This window comes from Phyllostomus discolor, chromosome 6 (genome assembly GCF_004126475.2).
Source record: "Phyllostomus discolor isolate MPI-MPIP mPhyDis1 chromosome 6, mPhyDis1.pri.v3, whole genome shotgun sequence".
NCBI classification, from domain to species: Eukaryota; Metazoa; Chordata; class Mammalia; order Chiroptera; family Phyllostomidae; genus Phyllostomus; species Phyllostomus discolor.
In genome coordinates, this window is record NC_040908.2 from 22,767,316 (window position 1) to 22,793,310 (window position 25,995).

Consider the following 25,995-nt stretch of genomic DNA (forward strand, 5'->3'; position numbering starts at 1 on the left):
TTTGTCTAACCCAAGTTTGAGTTGGTCTATACCTTCCAGAAATAAAAAAACTTCTGACTCTTGAAGGAGTTGCTGTCACAGGGATACCTCTAAGGGGCTATCTAGTTTGTATACAGGGAAAGAATGTGCTTAGACCCACTGAAGCTCCAAATCTATAAATAGGTGCCACATTCAAGTCAGAGGGAATAGAAGAGGGATTTGTTTTGAAGCTGCTTTACATAAAATCTATTAATATTTATTATTCATATCAAAGAATAGGAGAAGGAAAAGACACACCCCCCAGCCACTCCGTTGGCCCCACTACTGACTTAAACAAAAGAAAGATCTGTCAACAGGGCTTCCAGAGTCTAATACATATCTGACTGTCAGTGCTTACCAGGGGCAGAATGACACAGTGGAAAGTGTTCTGGGTTCAAATCCTGGCGCTGCAACTTAACCAAGCTAGATGGCCCTGGACTAATGGCTTAAATTCAGAAAGATGTAGCCAGTTTTGCAATTTTTTATATTTGATATAAATGATATATTTGCAACCTTCTGGCACTGCTTTTTTCCCCTTAACATCGAAATTATGAAATTCATGCCTGAGGACTGGTGGAGCCCTAGTGCATTCATTTTCCTGTTTTGTCATTTTCCTGTTACGTGGATACACCATACTTTTTAAATTCATTTTTCAGCTGTTGAACCTTACCTTGTTCCCACATTTTTATTCTAACACATAATACTGCTATAGATATTCTTATGCCCGCATGCAAACCATCATCTAGAGTATATTCCAAGGAATGAAATTTCTGGTCCTTGGCCATTGCAGAGTTATATGCAATTTGACTTTATTTGATGTTGACAAGTTGTTGTCCAGAGCAGTTTTACCAACTGAGACTTTCAGCAGCTTTGTATGAGAGATGCTTCACAACCTTTCTAGCATTCAAACACTCATTCAAAAAAATACATTTTAGTGACCTATTAACCTGTTCTAGGTACAGAGATAGAGCACTGCAAGTTCCATTGGAACCCTCATTGGAGCTGCTCTCTTGGGGCTTCCATTTTCTCCGCAGGATACACGATGACAAAGAAATCAAAGAAATGAATGAATATATATATATGGCCCAGAATATATATATGTATTTTTTTCAGAGAATGTGAGTGCCAAGGACTAGCTCTTCTCCTTGTCCCCTCTTTATCCTCACTATATAAGTGCTTCTTGAGCTCAGTGGGACCTAATTCCAGAAGCCGATTTATAAAAATTTGTAATTACCATCAAAATTAGAAGATGAACATTTTACATGGTGTAATGTGTTAGAATTGACAGCGTCCTTTGGAATCCACGCTCTCAGCTGACCTCAGTGCTAGACAACATATAAGGAAGTGGTTAAATGCTCCTATCTCTGCAGTCAGGCTGCTTGGGATCGAATCGTGGTTTCCTGACTTACTAACCATGTGACCTTGAGCAAGTTGCCAAACTACTCTAAACCTCAATTTCTATATCAGATAATAGTGTCTGCCTCATAGGGATGCTTGTTATGGTGCCCAGTAAATTTTTTATACTTTGTATTTACTAGCAATCAATTAATAATAATTGGAGGGCCAATCACGTGATATTACTCCCATTTAATAGAAGAGGAAACTGAGGTTCAGAGTAGCTGAACAAAGTGCCAATAAATTCTAGTCCCTTTGAAACCAGATCTTCTGACACCAGAGCCAATTCTCTACTACAACATTGTACTTATGACTGTATCGTGTATTCATTCAATAATTATTTTTTTGAAGATTTTATTTATTTAGTTTTAGAGAGAAGGGAAGGGAAGGAGAAACAGAGGGACAAAAACATTAATGTGTGGTTGCCTCTCGCACGCCCCCTACTGGGGACGTGGTCTGCAACCCAGGCATGTGCCCTGACTGGGAATTGAACCAGTGACACTTCGGTTCCCAGGGCCGTGCTCAATCCATGGAGCTACACCAGCCAGGACCAATAATTATTTACTGGGCATCTAATATTGCCAGTCACTGCTTGGTGTTAGCCAATTCTGAAATAATCCCAACATGACTGATCACCTTTGGGCAACCCTGAAATGATAACTACCATGAGACCAGTCTAGCACTTTGTTTCATCCAGCATGGAGTGGTAATAAATTTTCAAGATTTTACTGAACTTTTCATGGAGGATAGAAATGAGCATTTATTACATTAGACCGTCAACTCCTTAAAAGACAAGGATAATGTTTTACTTATCAATATACAACTGGCACTTAGCACAATGCCTGACACATACTCGTTGAATATCTGACAAATGATTAACATGTCATATAGCTGAATTTAATCTGTCTTCCTTGGTGACCTCTCGCCTGTGCCCATAAAGTCTTCTCTAGGAGCTGCTCCAAAATTGTTGATGAAATAGACTTGAATCAAATTGTGAAGAATTCCACTTCTCATTAACCTGCTGGGATTCTCCCAGATACAAGTTTTCCATCTTTGTTCTCCAGATGCAAGTAGTTTTCATCTGAAATTAAGTGTAGTGATGTTTAGAATAAATATATACCAGTCAAAATATTGAGCCAGAGAGCCAATAGTTGAGTAAACAATTGCAGCAATCAAATGGACTCCCGAAAGGACAAGACATGATCTAAGACAGTGCGTGCTGAGTGCCCAGTAAAGAGAACTGGCAACACATACTATTAGAGTTCAAAGCAGGAAGAAAGAAAACAGGAAGGTGGTAGTGTGTCAACCTGACTGAAAACAGTCTACTCTAGGTCTCTTTGGAGATAAACACTGAGGTATTGTGAGTTGTTTTTATTGTTTTATCTCAGAGTTTCCTCTGCATAGCAGCCTGTCAGCAGCTAAAGGCTTTGGAGCCAGCCGTTTTCATGGGCCCAGAGTCTGGTGGGTCCCAGGAATGGCACACCTGTAATTTCTGTGTAGGATGAGGGAGTACAGCCCAGGGTCCTGGGGCTCAGAAGGTCTCATTTCTGGGTCCCCAGCACTCAGCTTCGGGGACTAACCTCCAGCTGAGAACAGTGACAGAACTTATTCTTCGCCTGTCCACCCATATCTGATGGAAAGCAAAGTTATCCAACTCTAAGCAACTCCTCATTGACATAAATGTCACGATTCCCAATCTCGTTCCCTCAGCCCCTGTATTCAAAATAAAAATAAATTATCTGCTAGAATTTAACAATGTTTCCTTTCCAAGATTACTAGTTTGCTTCTGATCTAATCCAACCTTGGGGACTAGGAAAATGGGATATTTTAGTAAAAAAAAATCAAGATTTGTACCTATACAGCTGCCTTAGCACAAGGTAGTCCTACTTGGTGCAATATGTTAAACCCGTAATAGCACAAGGAAATTGAAATCAAGAAGTGTGCTCCTTACATCTGAGACATCATGGTATGTTTCATTTTCTACCAAGCTAAGCTACAAGACTTCTCCTGGTGACATTTGGGTTTGGCCATTCAAATGCATTTATTTCTTCCTGGTGACAACGTGAGCTTGGCAGAACATTGAGAACTGGCGGCTGAGAAAAGAAAATGCAGTCTTCCTGCTCACAGAAGAGATTCTAAGACATCCTTGCTAACACAGCAGAAGCAGAAGGGCTTGTTATGAATCAGCCATAAATGTGAAGTGGGCTGATGAGGGTTGCAGAGTTCACGAGCATTTCTGATGAAGCCGCACGCAAGAGTGCTTATCGGTTATTGTATGTGTGGTGCAGTCTGTAATTTGACTTGCTTGCGTCTTTTTATTATTATGTGTTACGCTTCACCAAAGCCTGTTGCAAGCTCTCATTTTCCTTTGCTGTCAGAAAGTCCCTGCTTCATGAATGAGAATTGAGGTTTTGTGGCAAGAATGCTAAATATTCCTTCCAACTAACTACACAGACAGAAAGGGCTAAGAGATGGTTATGTTTCATCAGCATCGGATTCCAGAAACATGATCCCAATTCCCCTAATTTCTTAATCACAGATGCTTTTGGCGCTCACCACAGTCTAGCCGGACCCCCTCTGAAGTACCTAAGAACCAAACCAAAAGCAGCATCAAGCAAAGGTGAGATGAGTATGCAGACCATCAGGTAAAACATGTCTTCAGGCTTCCAGCATCCTTGCTTCCGTCCGAGGCCCAGCACTGTCTAGCATCGCCAGACTTAGCAAAGAAATACATACACAGGCTCCTGTATTTTATCTGACAATCCTATTAAGGCCTTTAGTAGCTCTGTTTAAGTCCTCTGCCATCAGAGCCTATTTTGGGAGGAGAAAAACATTGAAATGAGTCATCAAAATTTAGAGCAATATTTTTCAAGGTTTGTTCCCAGAAAATCTGCATTAGAATAACCTGGGGAACCTGTGAAAAAGACAGATTCCTGCTCTTTTTCACAGCCTAGACTCACAGAATCAGAAAGTCCAGGGGCAGGCCTGGGAATTCGCATTGTAAAAAGCTCTGCAACCTTGACCAGTGTGGCTCAGTTGGCTTGGTGTCCTCCCGCAAATCAAAAGGTCGCCAGTTCGATTTCTCATCAGGGCACATGCCTGGGTTGCAGGTTTGGTCCCAGTTGGGGGCGTGCGGAAGGCAACGAATTGATGTTTCTCTCTCAGATCAATGTTCCTCTTCCTCTCTCTCTCTCCCCCTACCCCTCTCTTTGAAAAAAATAAAATCTCTACAGATAATTGGGAGGCATACTAAGGCATGCCAGTTCTTTAATGACCTCAGTGTCTTTCCCAGCAGGACACACTGACAGCCTTTTCCTGCCTGGAGAAAGGAGACAATAAAAGTACAGTATCAGATATTTATGAGGACCTTCTTAAATATTTGTTTTCTTAACCCCACGGTAAAGGAACTCGGGGCTTTGGGAACAAGATAAGGGGACAGATACCCTCACCCAGTCCCCTGAAGGCAGAAGTTTGCCTCTGATCACCTCCAAACACACCTGACCATCTACAGCGTCCCTGTGTAGTCTGCCACTGCAGGCCGGCAGCCAGGAGGGCCTCTGGGCAGTGGCTCCAGCAGAAACGTGTACAGGGCTTTGCCCTGTGTGACAGACACAATGGATCTTCTGTCAGAGTGCAGTGCGCTGGGAAGCCTGCAATCACTTACCCCTTCTCTAAACCACCCCTGTACTTCTTTGCCTCGGGATCAAAGAGCCAACTTAAAACCAGAATGTACGCCCCCTCAAGATTTGCCTCACTGTCGCTACTTCTGCTCTCTGCATTTCCCAGCATTTAATCTGAAAGTCAGCCTCCACCATGAATGAACAACAGCTCATTGTCTGTGGAGAACCTTGGGCCAGACCAGAGACCAGGGTGGCATCCTGGGGGTTTGGGATTGGGTTTAGAAAGACTGCAGGCCCCAAAATGCAATTTCACCTCCCAAAGACTACTATTCCCAACATGCAATGCATCCAGGGTTAGCAAAGGAAAAGAACTACTAGCAAGAGTGGAAATTTTGCTTTCAGGTGACCCTTAGGCAAATAAACTATTAGAAAGGCCCCAGAGGACATTTTTTGCAGCAGTGGTCACTCCCTGAATCCAGGCAAGGACGGGGAGGAGTCTGTGCCGTGGTCCCTCCCCTTCTCCAAGTAAACTTCGTCCCCACAAGTTCCGCGGCAGGATTTCCAAGCGCCAGGAGCAGCTGCACTTCCTGAGCTTTCCTCATGGTTTCGGTGACCAGATCCGTGTTTGGGGAGCTGCCCTCGGGGGAAGGGACAGTGGAGAAGTTCCGGCTGCAGTCAGACCTGCTGAGAGTGGACATCATTTCCTGGGGCTGCACCATCACGGCCCTGGAGGTCAAAGACAGGCAGGGCAGAGCCTCAGATGTGGTGCTTGGCTTTGCCGAGTTGGAAGGTGGGTTGAACTCTGCCCCTGGTCACAGGCGGGCCTCAGACCCACCCTGCACACTCCCCGGATCAGACTGCTGCTCGCGGAGGGGATCCAGGGGAAGGACCGAGCTTGGGACCTTCGGGAGCGCTTGGATCCCGCTAACTCACTTATGTTGTGATCCAGTGCTTGGGAAAAAAAGACAAAATGAATGGAAACGGCTCTGGGACTTGGCTCCTGGTTATCCGTTCAGGCTTTGCCTCGATCGATTTAAAAAGTCAGTTGAAGGCAAGATTAAACTCCAGCTACCCTGGAGTGACCTTAGAACTGCCTGATCTTTGTGAGGGCTGGAAAGGAAAACGCAGGCTAGAGGGGGTGTGGCTCCCAGTCCCTTCCTCATGCCCTTTCTCAAGAAGGAAAATCAAAGACTTGCCTGTTCTACTTCCGTTTTCCTTCATCAGATTCTCTTTGAAGCATGGCTGTCTCAGAAGTGCTCAGGGGTGCCGACGGCTCATCCACTTTGATCTGGGTGGGGTTACTGCTCAGCAGCCCTGGCTGCTCTACAGCTACGCACAGAATGGAAGGCAGAAGACCTCATTGTCTAGAAATGAGGTCTCCTAACTAGGGTGGACTTTCATTCTGTTGGAATCCCTGGGCAATTAAGATAATGTATTAATACATGCGTCTAAAAACTTAATTCAATGATCTTATCCAATGAAGACAGACAAGCCCCTCCCCCCTGCCCATGGAGCTGCCCTTTAACCAGGGACATAACTGTTAGCCAAATAATTGCATAAATTAATAATTACAATTGTAGTTTGATCCCAAAGCACAGTTAGTGCTTTCTTTGCAGTAAGGGTGCAACTAGACAGAAAGGTTTGAAATCAAGTTGGCAAAGAAACAGTGTTGAGAACTAACATCCTCTGCTCAGTGGTAGAGGCGTGGACAAAATCTGTTTAGAGAGGAATTTTGAGGTTTTCCTTTAGGTGTGTCTTTCTGTCTGTTTGGTTCCTTAGATCCATAGCATGGCTCATGGTTGGAGGTCAACAGAAAACTCCTGAGAGCATTGGTTTTCCAATAGGAGACTGAAATTTGCTCCCCATATCCTCAGCGTGTTATAAGAATTTGCCTGAGAATCCTATTCCTTGCCCCCGATTGTCTTTGTCCGCCTTGGAGCTTCCCCAGCTTGGCTGAGAGAGGGGGTAGGTAATCTTCAGCAGAATTTCTTTGGTAACTTCAGCAAATCTTTACAGGAGGCTCAAGGGTGGGAAGGTGCAAGGAGGTAGGGAAAATCAGCTCCATGTCCCCCTGAGTTTCTGGGGGTGGGAGCTCACATCTGTCTTCAAAGTCAAGAGGGTTGACAAATGACAAAAGAGGATTTCTTAGGGAGGGAGGAGAGAAAAAAAAAAAGGATTTCTTAGAATCATTTTGCTGAGTCACCTCTTTCTGTTAGTAGCATAACTTTTTCAGGCTGAAACAGAACCATAAAGAGATTACTTGACTGGTGCAAAATTGGGCATGGAGTCAAAGAATTAAGTATTTGGTCTCCAACTGCAGAACCAGGAAAGAACTGGAGACGATAAGCTAAGAGCACCTGCTTGCGTCACCTCATTCCCATCTCTGCCTTATCGCATTCAGGAGGTAACCACCCTCCCCCTATACACACACACTCAGTTCATACCACTTTTACATCGGATGTGAGTCCCGTGGAGCTTAAAGAACACGGTGTCTTTCTGGAATTCATATGAAATGTGTGGCATGGTGACGTGGCACATGGGAAGCACCAGGCATCAAAGTGCCGATTTGAGGAGGACATTTATGCAATTGTCTCAGTGAGTCTGTGACTCTTGTGGGGGTCTGGGTGAAAGAAAATATTTCCCCTAAATGTTCTTAGAGGGGAGAAAAAACCCCGACCCCTCAGACCCCCTGACTTGTACTGTGTTAACGCCACACACTGTTAACGCCTCCTGAGAAAGTTTAAAAGCATTTTCTTAACCAGGAGGCATCACGGGCTTCACAGAAAGCATCAAGAGAGAATTTTAATTCCTATGCTATAATTTAGACAACTTATTTATTTTGAAAGGAAGTGAGCTGTTTTAAAAAGAGAAGTTGGGGTAAAGCCCTCAGACTATAAGGTAATACTTTCTAATACATCCAGCTCTCTTCAAGGTTGTTGCAGGGGGACCTTGTTCCTGTTTTATGGCCCTGCCCTTCGAGTGTTTTGTAGATTCTTTTCATATTGCCAAAAATAAAGAAGCCTTCATAACAAGAAGCATAACTGTCTCAATGCGTATACAGTCATGGCTACCTGACAATATTTTGGTCAAGGTCGGACCTCACGTGCTATGGTAGTATACCAACCACACCATCTAGGTTTGTGTCTAAGTATTCTCTGTGATGTGTGCACAGTGACGAAACCTATCTATGTGTCCCCACCATTAAGCCGCACATAACAGTGGTATGAAATGCTTCTCTGCTATTTTGATCAATTCTAGTGTATTGAAACTCATGTTAAGAAATTGGCAACAGTGGTTGTCCTCAAGCCAAGACTCTGGGTAGCTGGGTACAGGGAGGGCAAGGAGACTTAATTTTCACTATATAGTCTTTAAGAATGTCTGAGTATGTAAATGCCATACTAACAAACTGAAGCCAATAACTTGAAGCAGTAAGATGTGACAAAGTAAGGGGTTACCTTCATTTCCATGTCCCCAAACATGTTTTGACCTATGGGGAAGAGCTCAGCATGGAGAATTCCATGAGCCCTGGTCCTTTTGTAACCACCTGGTTAGATGTGAACTATTTCCAATTTCCCAGATAGATTATGTAAACTGCTTGGATGATGGCCATGACCTGCGGTCAGAATGGTTCAGTTTCTCCTGGGAAAATGAGATTTTTCTTCTGTAAAATTCTAAAGAGGTAGATCATATGATCTTTTAGTTCATAGGCTGGGAAACACAAGTCATGCCTCCTGCGAGTTTTTCTGCTGCTGTGCTGGGGTTTTGGGTGTGTTTTTTTTTGTATTTAAAATATGTTTAATGTTTTTAAAAATATTTTTATTTATTTTTGGAGAGAGGTGAAGGGAGGGAGAGAGAGAGAGAGAAACATTGGTGTGAGAAATGTTGATTAGTTGCTTCTCGCACGTCCCCAACCACAGACTTGGCCCACAACCCAGGCATGAGCCCTGACTGAGAATTGAACCAGTAACCTTTTGGTTCACAGACCGGCATCAATTCATTGAGCCACACCAGCCAGGACAAAATATTTTTAAATGTTTTTCATCTGCATGTCCCATCTGCAGTCATTATGATTTCTTTCAAAACCTATGATGAGAATATTTGCTTATAAACCACAGGTACAAACAATACCCATACAATCAATGCAAGTCCTTCCCGTCTGGCTCCCCATTACCACCAGACACCCAGCTATTACTGCCATGAGAGCCACTACGGAAAACTAGAGAAAATAAACTTAGTGCTCTTAGAATACCTGAGTTCATAAGAGGGAGTACCTCTGAGGAAAAGAGACCAGCGTAGAAGCTGCAGTTTAATATTATAAATGCCCACCAATGCCCTTATAGGAACGTTGAGGACTCCTGGTTTAAATCTGCTCTGTTCCTTAAAGCAGTGTGACCTTGAGCAAGTTACTTAACCTCTCCAGACCTCTTTCGTCACCTAAAACAAGTGGATAATGATGATTAAATGTGCTATTGGCTGTGACAGCATCCAACTATGGTGAACAGTTAATAATTTTTATCTTCTTTCCTTCCTTTACTTCCCCAAATATTTTCCCTCACACTACTTGAGCTTTTTATTTCACTTTGTTAACACTGAAAAAAAAATGGCATGGAGATTCATCTGGGACAGCCTGCAGCCATTTAAAAATATATAACATATTTGGGATCCTTGAAGTGCTCATCATTAAAGTAATGTTTGTTCTCCTCAAAAAGCCAAGGAAGGTGGATCTGGGTGTGGAGGTTTTGGTTGAGACTAGGGACCAACTTTATTTGAGACTTCGGGGCACCCTGGCTAAGGTTGGGCTGTCTGAGGTGCGTGCTGGGGCTGGGATCCTTGGGATGTTAGAGGGCTGGAAGGGACCATACCCCATGGATAAGCATTTATGACTACGTTCTGGCTAGTCCCTCGCTCAAAAAAAAAAATGGACACACTTTTCCTTTACCCTTGATCCTACGTCAGCGTTCAACTTGATTAAGTCGGCATTCCTGGCTTGACATAGAAACTCATTTTTTCATAGGAAGTAGTACTTTCTGCATTTCAAACAAGCTTTTTAATGATGTCCTATTCATAATTTGGGGATTATCACATTTTCTAGTTCTGATTTGATATAAAAGTTTAGTAACATGTAGCCCTGGCTGGTGTAGCTCAGTGGATTGAGCGCAAGCTGAGAACCAAAGTGTTGCAGGTTCGATTCCCAGTCAGGGTACATGCCTGGGTTGCAGGCCATGACCCCCAGCAACCGCACATTGATGTTTCTCTCTCTCTGTTTCTTCCTCCCTTCCCTCTCTGAAAGTAAATAAATAAAATCTTTAAAAAAAAGTTTAGTAACATGTGAAGATAGTATAAAATCCATTTGTTCCAAAGAGTTTTCCAGCTCTGGCTGGTGTGGCTCAGTGGATTGAATGCCAGCCTGTGAACTGAATCCCAGTCAGGGCACATGCCTGGGTTGCAGTCCAGCTCCCCAGCTGGGGACATGCGAGAGGCAACCAATCAATGTTTCTTTTGTGCATCGATGTTTCTCTCCCTCTCTTTCTCCCTCTCCTCCCCTCTAAAAATAAATACAAATTAAAATCTTAAAAAAAAAAGTTTTCCAGAGACAGTTGGGAGCAGTGGTTTCACAGTTTAATCCTTAAAAATGCTTTGTCTAAACCAAGGATGAACAAGTACTTCATGTCTCCTCGAGCCTATTATTAACCATTTCCGGTTGAGGCAATTCTTGCAAGCCCAGGAGGCAGCAGCCTTGTTCTTGGATTTGTCAGTGTTGCTAAGCCGTGACTGACAGAGAGAAAGGGCTCAGTGTGCACTTGTTGAATGAATCATCGTAGGATTCAAAAATAGATACAGCCAAACAATTTTTGAACAGAAATTCTGTTTTCCTCACATTTTTGAACTGGAAAACAGTTAAATGTCCACATCATTTGTCATCAGAGAAGTGCAAATTAAAATGAGACCTATTAGCATGGCCAAAGTTCAGAACACTGACAACACCAAATGCTGGCGAGGACGTGGAGCAACGGGAGTGCTCACTTGTGGCTGGTGTGAGTGCAAAATGGCACGGCCACTTTGGGGGACAGTTCAGTGGTTTCTTATAAAACTCCGCATGCTCTAACCATATGATCCAGCAATTGTACACCTCGGTATTTACTTACAGGGGTTAAAAACTGATGCCCACACAAAAACCTGCTCATGGATGTTCACAGGAGCTTATTCATAATCGCCAGCACTTGGAAGCAATCAAGATGTCCTTTAGTAGGTGAATGGATAAATAAACTGTGGTTCATCCAGACAATAGAATATTATTCAGTGCTAAGAAGCAATGAGCTATCGAGCCATGAAAAAACAGGGAGCACCCTGAAATGCATATTACTAAGTGAAAGAAGCCCATCTGAAAAGGCTATATGTTGTATGATTCCAACTATAGGACATTCTGGAAAAGGCAAAATTATGCAGACAGTAAAAAGATCAGTGGTTACCTGAGACTCGGGGCATGGGAGGGGATGGATAGGCAGCGCACCAGATTTTTAGAGAAGTGAAAATACTCTGTGTAATATAACAGAGTCTATGTATCATTATACCTTTGTCCAAACCCATGAAATGTACAAAACCAAGAGCGAACCCTAATGTAAACTGGACTTTAGGTGATGGTGATATGTCAGGGTAGGTTCATTGGTTATAATAAGTGTAGCACTCTGCTGGGGGATGTTGATAATGGGGGAGGCTGTGCATGTGTGGGGGCAGGGGGTATATGAGAAATCTCTGTGCTTTCTGCTCGATTTTTCTGTTAACCTAAAACTGCTTTAAAAAAAATAATAAAGTCAAGCCCTGGCTGGCGTAGCTCAGTGGATTGAGTGCAGGCTTCAAACCAGGCATCTCAGGTTCGATTCCCAGTCAGGGCACATGCCTGGGTTGTAGGCCATGGCCCCTAGCAACTGCACATTGATGTTTCTCTCTCTTTCTCTCTCTTTTTTTTCCTCCCTTCCCTCTCTAAAAAAATAAATAAAATCTTTAAAAATAATGATAATAAAGTCTATTAAAAACAAAAACATATGAAACAAAACCAAGAAAAGATTATTTGGCCCTTTGGGACTCCTTTGGTTACCCAGTCTAAGGGGTTTTAAAGGGATAGCACCAGAAAGAAAGAGCGCAGGGAGAGGTGGGAGCTGACAGGAATCCACCTGGCCTGTGCTAAGAGATGGTAGTGAGGTGAATTAACCAGAAAGCCTTGCACTTTCCAAGTGATGTCACATTCCAGAACATGTACTTAGGAGCCAGGCTGTCTGCATTCAAATCCTGATTCTGTCATAACTAGCTGTGTGTTTGGGAGCAAGTTACTTAACCTTTCTGTTCTCAGTTTCCAAACTTATAAAATGAGGGTAATAATCATGTCTAGCTTACAGAAGCATTCTGAGTTAATGAGTTAACTCAGAATGAGTTAACTGTAGAGCACTTAGAAAGTGGCTGAGACTTTGAAACCAAGCATTGTCCATGGGCAGAACTCTGAGGACCCATAGACTTAACAAAGAAGTGAACCGGGAAAGACCTGGAAGAGAAGATTAATGTTTCATTTAGGCCCAGCCAGTTGAGCAATAACTGGTCTGATCAGTTCAGGGTCCATATCCTCAGAGCCCCTCCCACCATGGTAAAAATGATTCGTGTGCTTAAACTGCATACTTTCCTGATCTGCCGTAGATGTGCTGGATACACAGCAGTGCAGGAAAGGGAAATGGAATTCCAAGAGCATCTGAGTGAAAAACAGAACAGAAAGTAATCCTGGTGGTAATACACAAAGCAAACTACCTCCAAACCTTAATCTGCCAATGTACTCTACACTAAAAGATTACAGGACAGAGGAACTTAAAGAGAAGGACAGTGTTGTAATGTGCCAGGCACAAAGTTGTACGTATGGGACACTGGCTCTGTTTCTTTCAAAGCCCTCCTAGAAAGCTGACAACAGTCTGTGCTCATCGATACACCATGTAGCCATCAAAAGGAATATGGGCCCTGACCAGTGCGGCTCGGTTGGGTATCATCTCTCAAAGCAAAAGGTCACCAGGTCAATTCCTGGTCAAGGCACATGCCTGGGCCTAGTCCCCAGCTGGGGCACATGGGAGAGGCAACCATTCAATGTTTCTCTCCCTCTTTCTCCCTCTCTTTCTCCCTTCCTCTCTCTCTAAAAATAAGTAAATAAAATATCTTTTTTTTAAAAAAGGAATATAGTAGGTGGATATGTGTAGTCACATGGGAAGATCTTAAGATATTTGATAACTGAAAATGTTGCAAAACGTGTATAGTATAATTCCCTTTATATATGTATATAGAATGTGTTTGTGTATTTGTATGTGCTAATGTGCTGTTAGCATAAATATGTATAAGTGCCTGCAAGCAGTTTCTCATCGCACCACTGGCAGTGGTCGTCACTGGGAAGGAGGGGTTGAGAGGCAGGGGAGAGCTTCCATGTTTTACTCTTCGTTAAGCTTGCTGGATTTCGCAAATAAAAATACAAGATGCCCAATTAAATTTGAATTTCAGGTAAATAATGCATATTTTAAAGTGTAGTGTGTGCCATGTATAACAATAATATGGACATACTTATACTAAAATAGTATTCATTGTTTATTTGAAGTTCACATTTAACTGGGTGCCTATATTTCTTCTGGCAAGACTACTCTATGTCCTTGTGTATTAGTTAACACTGTTTTTTAAATTTTTAAAAAATTTATTGATTGATTTTAGAGAGAGAGAGAAACATTGATTTGTTGTTCCACTTATTTATGCATTCATTGGTTTCTTCTTGTATGTGCCCTGACCAGGAATCGAACCCACAACCTTGAAGTATCCAGATGATGTTGCAACCAAATGAGCTACCCAGTCAGGGCTATTTAACACTCTTTAAAAGACATTTTAATGTACTAATTGTATGATTTTTTTTAAGAAAGAAGAAAGAATGATAAGGTTAGTTTCTTCTCAAGACTACACAAAAAAAATAATTTTTAGTGAAAAAATTGATCAGCCTAGGGAAAAAAGCAGATTACAATGCAGCATGCATACTAAGACCCCAGTTTAATTAAAAAAAAAAAAAAGGAGAGTGTATGTAGGCATATGCTAGAAGACAGAAGGATATACTTCAGAGTATTAACAGTGGTTCTCTCCAGTGATGATATTAGGATGATTTAAATTTCTTCTTTGTGTTTTACAAAGTCCTTTAAAAATGTTTACTGCGTTTGGAAAGGGAAAAGGCCATGTGTAGAAAACAGCGTTTTTCTGTGTTTCCATGAGGATGTGCTCCCAGGAGAAAGTGGCGGGTAGCCGTGTGAGCCTCGTCTTAAGTTTGAATTTTTCAAAAACTCTGCAATGCCATGTCCTTGCAGGCTACCTCCAGCAGCAGCCCTACTTTGGAGCAGTGGTCGGCAGGGTGGCCAACCGCATTGCCAAAGGAACATTCATGTTAGACGGGAAGGAGGTCAAGCTGGCCATCAACAACGGGCCCAACAGCCTGCATGGAGGCATCAGAGGGTTTGATAAGGTGAGTGGGGGCATTGGGCCAAGTCCTTACCTGGCACACTTCACAAAGTACCTTCCAGCATACCTTCTGTTTACTGGGCACGATCCCAGGCCCTGGAGCAAATGCGTGGAAAGGTGATTCAGGAAAGAGGTTGCTCCCGTGGTTAGGACAAGCAGAGGCGCTGGCCCTGTTCCAGGACTCATCCTTGTCTAGCTCGTCTGACTATCACAGGCAGCACAGCCCTGAGTGAAAGAAAGGACAATGGCCCTTGACTTAGGAAAGACAGGGAAGGACTTTCCTTAGGCACAGCAGGAAAGTGGATTGAAAATAATACCTAACCACTTCCTTACTAAACAAGCCATTTACGTATGTTATCTCTCACCCTGTATTATCGCCACATGAGGCATCTGAGGGTCTGGAAGGCCACACGCCCTTAAGCCAGGCTGCCTGACCAGACGCCCTCATTCTTGCGCTCCAGGTGCAGCTGTTCGCCAGAGCGGCCACTGTGGGTGCCTCTAGTGCAACACCCCCACCCCATGTCTGTCAGTAAGCCGGCTGCATTCAGGCCTACCCTCCCGCGACTCAACATTACCTCCTGTTCTCTCCAGCTCCCCCTTTCCACATTAAAACTCCCGTTCCCCAAGTGAAGCCCTGGGGGGAAAAGGTTAGGAAAGCAAATTGATCCAACGCCTTCTCCCTGAAGTGGGAATGCCCGGCCTCCTGCTCCCTGGCTGGGTGGGAGTCTGCTGGCCAACCCGAGTGACTCTCTTACGAGTCTAATTTCAGGCTGTGAGGGAGATAATTTCGGTAGTTAACTTGCCTTTCAATTACAGCACCCAGGTTATTTCCTGGAGAAGACAGGAACATGTGTGCAGTCAGGGCCACAATTTCTTCTTTCCTGCCTCTGACCGCCACCTATCCTTCAGACGGAAGTTGGCCACTCTCTGCTTCCCCTGCCCCACCAGCTTCCTGTCCGTGGCCCAGACCCAGACTGCCCTGTCTGTTCCCCTTTGCTCAATGAGAGGACTCCTTACTCCAGGGAGGCACAATGCCAGAGGGCCTGTGGGATACGCCAGGTCTGTGGGCAGACCCCAGCCAGAGGAAGTTAGGCCCAGCCCTGCTTGGACACCGATCTTCAGAGGAGCCTCAGAACAGCACCTTGTTCCAGTCTGTTCCTGTTCCCTCTATTCTCCTGTGCTGTCTTCTGTGGTGTCGTTCAACAGGTTTGCCCTGTATGGACGTAGCAAATAGTGAATATACACACACATCCTTGAATGTAGCGTGCCAACCGAGCCACTTCTGTGAACCAGGGCACATTATAGGGCCTGAGGCTCACAGTACGGTGAGGGAGTGGGACCCTTCCACAAACAACTGTTATAGGTGGGCCGCAACAAACCCACAATGTAGTCGTCAGTGGTGTGATAGAGGAACTGGGTATGGACAAGTTAATAGCAACTAGGGAGGTGGCGTTTGAACCTCCCTTGAAGAAAGGATAGCGTTTCATTCACTATGTTGCTGTTGGAGAGAATGGCTATACAACAGCCCAGCGAGAAGTGGGGAAAGACTTGCAATGTTTTTATGGAGCCACTGAAAGGTTTTGAACAGTAGGTTTTGATATAGTACCGCGAGCACTGTCCTATGAACTTTGTATTGTGTTTCCTTTCAACAGTCACTGAATAATTGTTCTTTCTACTTATTGAGCGTTTCAACACATTTTTACAAAATTTTTATTCATTGATTTTTAGAGAGAACCATCAATTTGTTGTACTGCTGACTTATGCATTCGTTGGTTGATTCATTGGTTGGTTGGTTGGTTGGTTGATCAACCAGTCCTCAGTCCCCTTGACCAAGGGTCGAACCCACAGCCTTGGTGTATTGGGACAATACTCTAACCAACTATGCTACTCCGCCAGGGCCACCACACTTTTTAAAGATGAAATTTGAACAACCTGACAGGATTAGAAATGGTATAAGTAGGCCTAAAGGTGTACATATGGAATTTTCTGGAAAGTTTGAAACTATAGGGCCAGGGAAATCCTTCCATGAATAGGAATTATACTTCCCACAGTATTATACTTATCTCATAATACTGGTTTACACAAAAATCTTTCCATTGTGTCCTTCTCTAAAGGAGAAAAACTAGGTAGCAAGCTGTGAACATTTATTTCAAGTATTTTCTTCCTAAAATTTTCCATTTGAGAGATTCTTTTTTCTTTAATCACATAGATAACAAGCTTTATATGTTAAGTGTCTTGAAAGTTCAACATTGCTGGGAGGTGACTAGGGTATAAAATTAATATTTCACTAAGGTCAGTGAATATGTTTCAAATACCAGCTGCTCTCACTGTGGGCAGAGGCAGAGACCTTCATTCCCGCTGGGCTGCCCTTCCTGGCAAACACAGAGTCGCTGGGAGACCCAGCCGGGGCTGAGTGGGTAGAGCTGGGCTCATAGGCCGTTCCTCAGGCCAGAGGGGCTGTCATCCTGCAAGTATCTTTGGGATGACAGTGTTTGGCCTCACCGCCTGCAGATTTAAACCAAACATTCCCTGAAGCCAGGGTGCATTATAATGTAGACGACCAGACCTGAATTTGAATTCTAGCTCTGTCACTAATTACACGTATGACTTGATTTTTCCCCCCTTTAAACAGTGGACATGAAGTAGTAAAGGTGTCTACTCCCCTGGGATGTGGGGGGTGGAAGTGAGCAAGTTAACTCCACTGAACTTAATTTGCTCATCTGTAAAATGGGGGTAATGCTATTAATTAGAATCACGTGAAATTGCCACCGTTCGCCTACTTTAACCTGCAAAGGAGATGATGATGATGATTACTATTATTGTAATTATGTTCCACCACATCCTTACCTTGTGAAATGATTTGTGTAAAGCACCAGGTCAGGGGCTGGTGAGGCACTCAGTAAATGGCCGTCTCGTGTCTGCAAAAGACCCTTTTACCCCAGGGCTCCCCAAAGAGACTGAAGGGGTCCCTGGCCACCTCATCCTCTCACAGTGTAAAGCACGGGATCAGCAGCAGACCACCTGGTTCAAATGCACTGTCTTACTGGCTGCGGGGCCTGGAACAGCTGTTGATGTTTTCTGAGCCTCGGCTCTGCCATCCCTCAGTGAGGGTAATGGCACCTACGTTAGGTCAGCTCTGAGACAGATCGGATAACGTCTGCGAAGTTTCTAGCTCATCACGGGCACTCAATAAACGTTGGTTTTCTCCTCCCGGTAAGGGTCATTCTGGGGCCTCTTAGGCAAAGTGGAGAGGCACCACTGTGTTAGTCCAAGACTCCTATTCTATTTTCAAAAGCAAAAAACTCATTTAGAAAACTCTTCTTCATATTTTTCTTTCCACTCATAGAATCATATTTTCCAGAATGAGGAGAAACCTTTGAGATGATTTTTCAATCCCTTTATTTTATGAGCTGGATTGATGTCCAAATTCACACAGTGAGCTGGGACCAAACATGGCCCCCAAATCAGGACCCCTGACTTGTGGGCTAGAACTCTTCCTAGTGGGACGGGTGCCCAGGGAATACAGAGAGCCTCATGGTGTTGTCTATAAATGTTTGTAAGTAGTACCCCCAGGAGAGATGGACTGGTTTTTTAAGGTTGTATTTAATACTATTAGCAGACAGCAGACATTGCTATATTACTACACTTAGAATAGGGTGCTGAGATTTAAAAAAAAAGGTTTCAAAGTAGGGAAAGAAAATATTGTAGACACATACATATAAACTTAAGGGAAAACAGGACAGGAAATGTGAGTCGGTAAGGAGAAATGTTTTTCTCTCAAATTCTGTATAAAACAGAATTTTTAGAATAATTAAAATCTAAGCCATTATTTTAAACCTTGTTGATTGCATCATCATCTCCCTTCCTGGAATTAGCTGTCTTTAATATGGAAATGTGGCATTCAGCTTGGGGCTGGAGTGACTAAACAGCTTTGAACACACTTTTTTCCTAGGTCCTCTGGACCCCTCAGGTGCTGTCAAATGGCGTCCAGTTCTCACGGGTCAGTCCAGATGGTGAGGAAGGTTACCCTGGGGAGCTGAAAGTCTGGGTAACTTACACACTGGACGGCGGGGAGCTTGTGGTCAACTATCGCGCCCAGGCCAGTCAGACCACGCCAGTCAACCTGACCAACCATTCTTACTTCAACCTGGCGGGCCAGGTGAGTGACCTTGCCTCTGCTCTCCGGTGGTGCCAGGTGCAACCAGCCTCTTCTCTCCTGCCTGGTGCTTTGTGGAATGACCTGGGGGAGTGGCTGGAGAAACCAACCCAGCAGGAAATTACTCTGGATGATGAAAAGTGCCCAGCAAAGCATCTGGTTCAGTAGGCACTCAATAAATGGGAGTTATAGAGAAAGATAGGATGAGTACATTATACCACTGGGAGGATTATCTGTTTCCCAAGATGTCTTTTAAGAATTCCTTCTCACCCTGGCCAGTGTGGCTCAGTTGGTTAGAACATCATCCTATAACCAAAAAGTCACCGGTTCAATTCCTGGTCAGGGCACATGCCCAGGGTTGCAGGCTTGATCCCCAGTTGGGCCGTGCACAGGAAGCAGCCAATCGGTATTTCTTTTTCTCCTCCCTCCCCTCTCTCTCAAATGAGAATAAAATGAATTAAAAAAAAAAGAATTCCCTTTCATCTAGTAACATATACTCACATTTGCTTGCTTTACTTTACCCCTACTCCCCCCTAAATTATTTCCAAGTAAAGTGCTTTCCACTCTTGGACTTTTGGAAATGTGCTTGGCCCAACCTCTTGAGATATGCTGCCAATATTTGTGTGTTCCTGCTGTGTAGCCCCCGCAAGTGTGGTGTAGAGACATTGATAACCCCTCTTAGGTAATCTCTACACCACCTCATCCCCTCCTAAAGCTAATATTTTAGTTTGCTGAAGAGGTTATTGCAGGAGACAGAATAAAAAAAGCACAGCTAACCTCTGTAGATTATATCTATTCCTTCCTGTTCATATGAAGTACTCATCATTCTCTACTATTCTTGAATCGCTTTGGCATGATTTTCTACCACGAGGTGATGTTCACAGCCAACTAGTAATATCTTATATTTTCACACTCTTTTAGGAGTTTGCTGATGGTCTGCTGATTTTTTCCTGGGATCTTTTCAAATAGCATGGCTGATTGGTTCTTATATAATTTCCAAAGTTCTCCCTTTAGAAGTAAGAAAGATGTTTCTTCACTTGCTTGTTCCTTATCTTCAGGAACTTCTACTATCCTTGTTGAGATCTTAAGACTAACCAAAACACACACAAAAAAGCAAGCACGCCCAGCCGTGAGGCTCTGCAATAGTGTATATAAAGACCTCACTTTTTAAAATAACTCCAGAAAGAAACTTGACAAAAACAGAGTGAAATATTAATGGTTTTATGTAGGTAATAAATAGATCATGGTGCTATTTCACTGTTTTCCACATTTTTATATCCTTGGGACATCCTGCTTTATAATCAGGGTGGTCTAAAGGAATGGATTCAGAAACAGAAAGAGAAACTGTGTGGGAAGCACTACATCTGCCGTGTGTTCCGGTGGAGGAGACTTAATGGCAACGTAAGGTTCACTAAGGCTCATTCCACTGACCTGGCAGCAGGGCCCTCCCGACCAGAATTTTTACGCCCTTCCAATCCTACAGGGACTCGAAGTGCCATGTATTTCTGAATCTCTTTCCAGAGGCTGAGTAGTTTCCCAGATCACAAAGCCTACCCAGGAGGATGGGCAGTGTCAGCCCCCTTCTGTCTTCGTAAGGGACCGTAGCCACTAGCTCCAGGGCTGAGGGTAGACAGGGTGGTCAGCCTTCTGGGGTGCTCAGGTGAGAGCGGAAGGTCAATCACCAGGCTTGGGGTCACGGGGCATCCGTATTTGCAGAGCGCCTCTTGCCCCACTCCCAGACATATTGTCATGTATCTTAAACCCTCCCCAAGGAAACGGGTCAGAACTCGGTGTTTAAGGTAGCTCAACTTGCACGTTTTCTTCTTTTGTTTGGTTTTTTAATTTAATAGCAGTACTTTTGTTCTACTTGGGGCCAATCTTTGAGTCATCATTTCTAAGTTGAGTGTTGGAGGCCTGGGGGGGAGGAGGAACTGTGTTTTTCAAAGAATGGAAAAGTTATGCGGTTTGCAGGTTGGTTGTTTCTGTCTCTCTTGGCTGTTCCTGCTCCTGCCTAACACAAAACAGGGAGGACATGTTTCTTGCTGAAACTTTACCCAAAGAGTTCTGAATGCAGGCCGGGGGAACTAGAGATGAAATGCAATAACTGGGGTTCTGGTACGACTGAGTCAGTATGTCACCGGAGGACCCAGATTCTTATGTCTTTCCATTCTGCTCTTTCAGGGTTTTGGCCTTTCTTCTCTCATGGTCACAAGATGGTTGCCGCAGCTCCAGAAATCCATGTAGTCACTTCTAGAGACAAAAAAAGGACCTATTCCTTTTTTTCATATCTCTAATGTTCCATTTTATTTATTTATTTATTTAAGTTTTTAGATTTTATTTTTTTATATCTAGAGAGAGGGGAAGGGAGGGAAAAAGAGAGGGAGAGAAACATCTATACAAGAGAGAAACACCGATGGTTGCCTCTTGCGTGTGCTCTGACCAGGAACCAAACCTGCAACCCAGGCAGGCATGTACCCTGACTGGAAATTGAACTGGTAACCTTTTGCTTTATGGGGTGACACCCAACCAACTGAGCCACAACAGCCACTCCTGTTTCTTTTTGAAAAAAACAAATTTCTTACTTTTTAGAGGCAGGGAAAGGAAGGGAGAAAGAAGGGGAGAGAAACGTCAACGTGTGAGAGATACATCAATCAGTTGCCTCTTGCACACCCCCAGCCTGGGACCTGGCTCACAGCCAGGCATGGGCCCTGATTGGGAATGGAACTGGTAGCCTTTTGGTTCGCAGGCCGACACTCAATCTACTGAGCCATACCGGTCAGGCCTAACGTTCCCTTTTTAAGAACAAGCAAAACTTTCCCCAGAAGCTCCCCACCAAACTTTCCCTCACATGTGTTGGTCAAAAGTACGTCCTGAGCCCAATCTAACCCAATCACCAGCAAGGGAATTAGACCACGGTGATTGGCTTAGACCAATCCGGATTTGCCCTCTGGGGCCAGGGTGGGGGTCCTTTCCCTGCACGTCTAGTTTGGCCTAGGATAAATCCACAGGTCCCGGTTCTTCCAGGGGAAGGGGAGGGTGCTGGTGAAGGTGTGGCTACAGCTTGGATAGTAACCAGTAGTGTCTGTCTTATCCTGCTCGAGGTGATTAAGAGCTGAATGAACGCAGTGGTAGTGGCAAAGCACAACCAAAAGGCCGGTAAAGCCCCCGGCAAGCCACGGTGAGCTCTGTAAACGGTTAATGTTACAGATGAGTAATGGCCAAGCCAGGTTCACCAAAACAAACACTGAACTCAGAGATGGACCTAAGTTCCCTTTGTGAGGCGGCCTTCCTTGCCAAGTTCTCATCAGCCTAGAAAGGAATGCACCCCACAGTAATATTCCACCGCAGCAGGTCGCTGCACTATTCCAGGTCAGGGGTCATGAAATGAGGCATGCTTCCCTTTCATGAAGGAATGTGAGTGCTGCCTAGTGACCCAATAGCCACGAGGAGACCAGGTGCCTAATAAACGTTTCTTTCCCTTCTCCTCCCAGGCTTCTTCCTAACATCTCAGATTCATCAGTTTATTTGGTGTGTGATTTTCATATTGAATCATTTTTCTTCCTGCCTTAGTACTAAAAAACAAACAGATAAAGGAAATTCCTAAGCAGCTTTATTATATAACAGTAAAAAAAAGTGGAACAACTCAAAAGTCTGTCAGCAAGAGAACGGATAAACAAGCTGTGATATAGCCACAAAATGGAATGCTACTCAAACTTGAACTGAGCCGTGAACAGATAAAGCCAAGGACACAGTCTCAAATTCCCTTCTTTCATCAGAGAGAAGACACCCCTCAGTCCCAAAAGCCTCTTTGGGGCCGGCAGCCCCCCGAGGGATAAGAGGGTGGCAGTACGGAGAGCCACACAGGAGGTGACCCCTCTAGTCTAGAGCGGCCCTAGGCAGGGCTGCAGACCCCTCTCATTTTGGACCTGCCCTCCCAGGTCAGAGCAGGGAGTGAACAAGGGACGAAGCTAGTGTCAGCAGAAGAGAGACCTGTGCCCCCGCCTTGCCTCGCCCCATTCCTACCCCTGCCCAGCATGTACCCACTGGGAGAACACAAGAGATGTTCTTCAGAAACAGACCTTAGTCGTGCAATTGAAACAATTTCGGTCTTGTCTGGACACATTCTCAAGGGCTCTAAACTCTTGGCCTTTCTCCTTAGGACAACTCCACTTGATTATGTGGACCTGAATCTTTCTGACCGTGGGATCGTGTTTTCCGTGAACCGCAGTGCTCTCTCCTGCTGACTTCTCAGGAACTCAGCAGAACCTTCTGTGTAGCTTAGCTCAGGGTTTCTCAGTCTCGGTGCTGTTGACATTTTGGGCCAGATAACTCCTTATTGCAGGTGTGGGGAGACTGTCCTGTGCATTGGAGAATATTTAATAGAATCCCTGGTCCCTCCCCACTAGATGTCATTAGCATTGCCACCCCCAGCTCGGACCATCAAAAATATCTCTAGACGCTGTCAAATTGTTTCCCAGTGGGGCACAGTCATCCCCAGTTGAGAACCACTGGGTTAACTTATCTTTGAATATTCACTAAACAAAAGCCCTCATATGGTTTCCCTTTCATATCTTCTGCCGTGAAGCTCTAAAATAAATTCCTATTAATAATAAAAAGAATCTCTTAAACTAGAAATGTACCTGTGTATCTTCCAGTTGGCAAGCAACACGACATGTCTTTACTAAACTGTTCTTCACAAGAACCCTGGAAGAGGTAGGGGCATCGTTAGCCCAGTTTCACACGGAAGGAAAGAAGATTCGTGGAGGTTTATATAACTCCCTGGGGCCCCTCAGTGGGAGCTGGAACTAGACTCCAGGCCTCTGACCATGCCCAGCCTTTGACTCCCCAAGAAGAGCAGGGTGCATTTTTATGGAGGGGACAGACAAACTCTGAAAAGCAAGGACCCCAGTTCTGAGGCCCAGGCTTCTGTCATGGGGCCAGGAGTGTCTGGGTGGGAAGTGGGCCAGAGAAACGGTGACATGCCCCACCTCTAGTGAGCTGGAGGCAAGACCTTGGCCGCCCAGCGCCTGAGCTGCAGGCCACCAAGTCCTGCTCTTCTGTTTGCCCAGCATGTGAGGAGCGTGGGAAAACTCCTCTGCGAATCAGCCGAAATGCAAAAGACTTGCAAATCTTGCAAATCGTTGGCGTCTCTCTGACTTTGCACTTTTACAATTTCATTTGATGAAGAAGACGCATGCTGGGGTCATGCTTGAGAGCTTCTTTCAAATCAGCTGCTATTTTGAGGACCTGTCTACCCACACCTAAGTGAAACTATCAGTCATCACCAGAGGTCAAATGAGACTTCTAAAGTTTGTGTCAATGCTTGAAACATTTCTGCAGAAGTTATAAAGCAAGTGTATGAAATAGGGCTTAGCTTTAAATCTTTTCTTCTCTACCTTTTTCCTTCCCAGGGTTCCCCAAATATCTATGACCACGAAGTCACTATAGAAGCTGATGCTTTTTTGCCTGTGGATGAAGCCCTGATTCCTACAGGTTGGTGAATTTTCCCTTTTTATAGGAATGTAGAGCTGGGGTTCAATTTGAGAAACATCGAAACTTCATTTACCTAAATTGATTTTCCCTGTTGGCCTACCAAAATACCTCTAATTACCATGATTAGTCATTTGTTTTGGTTAAGGTTGGGTGAACATAGAATTAAACATCCAAACCAGCACCCTTTTGAGAGGGAAAGGGGATGTTATTATCAACAAGCCAGGGCAGCAGGCATAAACTGGGACATACAGTCCCAAATACCCTGTGTCCTCTGGTAATCATAGCTGCGCCTTGGGTTCCAGAAGTTCTTTACTAAAATGTAAATCTGTTCCTTGTTAGCACCTTTGCAGAGATAAGTTTACCTGAGCATTACGTCACAAATGCAGGGCACTGATAGGACTTCAGGTGGTTTTTGATAGAAGAGGGAAGGGTAGGATGAGTTATGCCTTGTGCAGGACAAATGCAGGTAAGTCACCTCTGGGACACAGTTTGGGGGATGGGGTGGGACAGGGAAAGCAGAGTATCAAAGGGGAAGGTGAGGTGCTGCTGAAATCAAAATTGAAGAGTGTGTGTGATCCTAGGTTAGCTAGATTGAGATTATCTTGGTTATTATCATTTGGAATGAAAAGTACCTTGGTTCAAATAGGCAAATCCATAGACATAAAAGTAGATTAGTGAGTTGCCAAGGGCTAGGGGCAGAGGGAAATGGGGAGTGATGATGGGTACGGAATTTCTTTTTGGGGCAGTGAAAATATTCTGGAATAGATGGTGGTGGTGGTTACACAACCTTGTGAGTACACCGAACACCACTGAATTATGCGCTGTGAATTTGATAGGGTGTGAATTACATCTCGATTTGAAAAAAGAAAGAAAGAACGTGTTGCCTTGGTTCCTGGGTTATCTCCAGGACTGAGTGGTGTAATTCTGTACTGGATGGTGGGTGTCTCCTCCAGGGACAGTCGGGTGACCAGAACCAGCAGGGGAGCTGTTGTCTGTGGCAGCTTATGGAAATTAATTTAAAGTAATTACCCCAAAGCAGCAGACAAATATTCTTACTGGGATTTCATTAGAATCAGAGATCAGGTGAGTGTAGAAGGCTTAGTCTCAGAAAACTAAAGTAAACAGTAGTGGAGAATGAAGGGAAGAGCGGAAATCCAGAAGGACACACACACTCCCGCATCAACTCCTCTTCCCCAGGGAGGAACGGCTGCCCTCACGTGGCCCCTTGGCCAGTCCAGGTGCCCTGCCTGTGTCTGATGGCAAAGAGGTATTTCCTTGTGGCTCCTTTGTCAGGTTGCTGACATCCTATGTTCTGTTCTCTCAGGCATCTGTCTCATCAGGGTCACTGCCCTTGATAAGCCTATTGGCCAGTAGCTACATGTAGAAGATCAGGAAGGCCTTTCCCTTCCATGCCACTTCCTGTAAGGATGCTGTTACTTCAGTTGTCATCTCTGCTCCGAGAAAGACCTTAGCATGACAGCATATGAACAATTAGAAGTCAAGGGCAACATCTTAACCAAGTAAACAGGGTTTATATCACCAGGGACAAGACATTTGGACGTTACATTCCCCCTCATATGATTCACTGAAAAAGCACATCGCCTGTGTGATGTTCTGCCAAAAGTACATAATCTCAGTCCATTCAGAAGAAAATATCCCATGAGCCCAACTGAGGGGGGGTCTACAAAATAATCAACCAGTACTCGACAATAGTATTGAGATCATGAAAGTCAAAGAAAGACGAAAGAACAGTCTCAAAGGAGATAGGACAACAAAATGCAGTGCGGGATCCTAGAT

The 25,995-nt window shown here is 44.3% G+C and overlaps 1 protein-coding gene across 1 annotated transcript in view; it reads left to right on the forward strand.

Moving 5' to 3' along the window:
- Positions 1-5,430: 5,430 nt before the first annotated feature.
- Positions 5,431-25,995, forward strand: part of GALM (galactose mutarotase) — a 49,688-nt gene continuing 29,123 nt past the window's right edge. The window contains exons 1-4 of the mRNA XM_028515758.2: positions 5,431-5,823; positions 14,399-14,553; positions 18,502-18,708; positions 24,117-24,198. Coding sequence (XP_028371559.1) covers positions 5,634-5,823; positions 14,399-14,553; positions 18,502-18,708; positions 24,117-24,198 — 634 coding nt within the window. The 5' untranslated portion in view covers positions 5,431-5,633. The remainder of the gene's footprint in view (positions 5,824-14,398; positions 14,554-18,501; positions 18,709-24,116; positions 24,199-25,995) is intronic.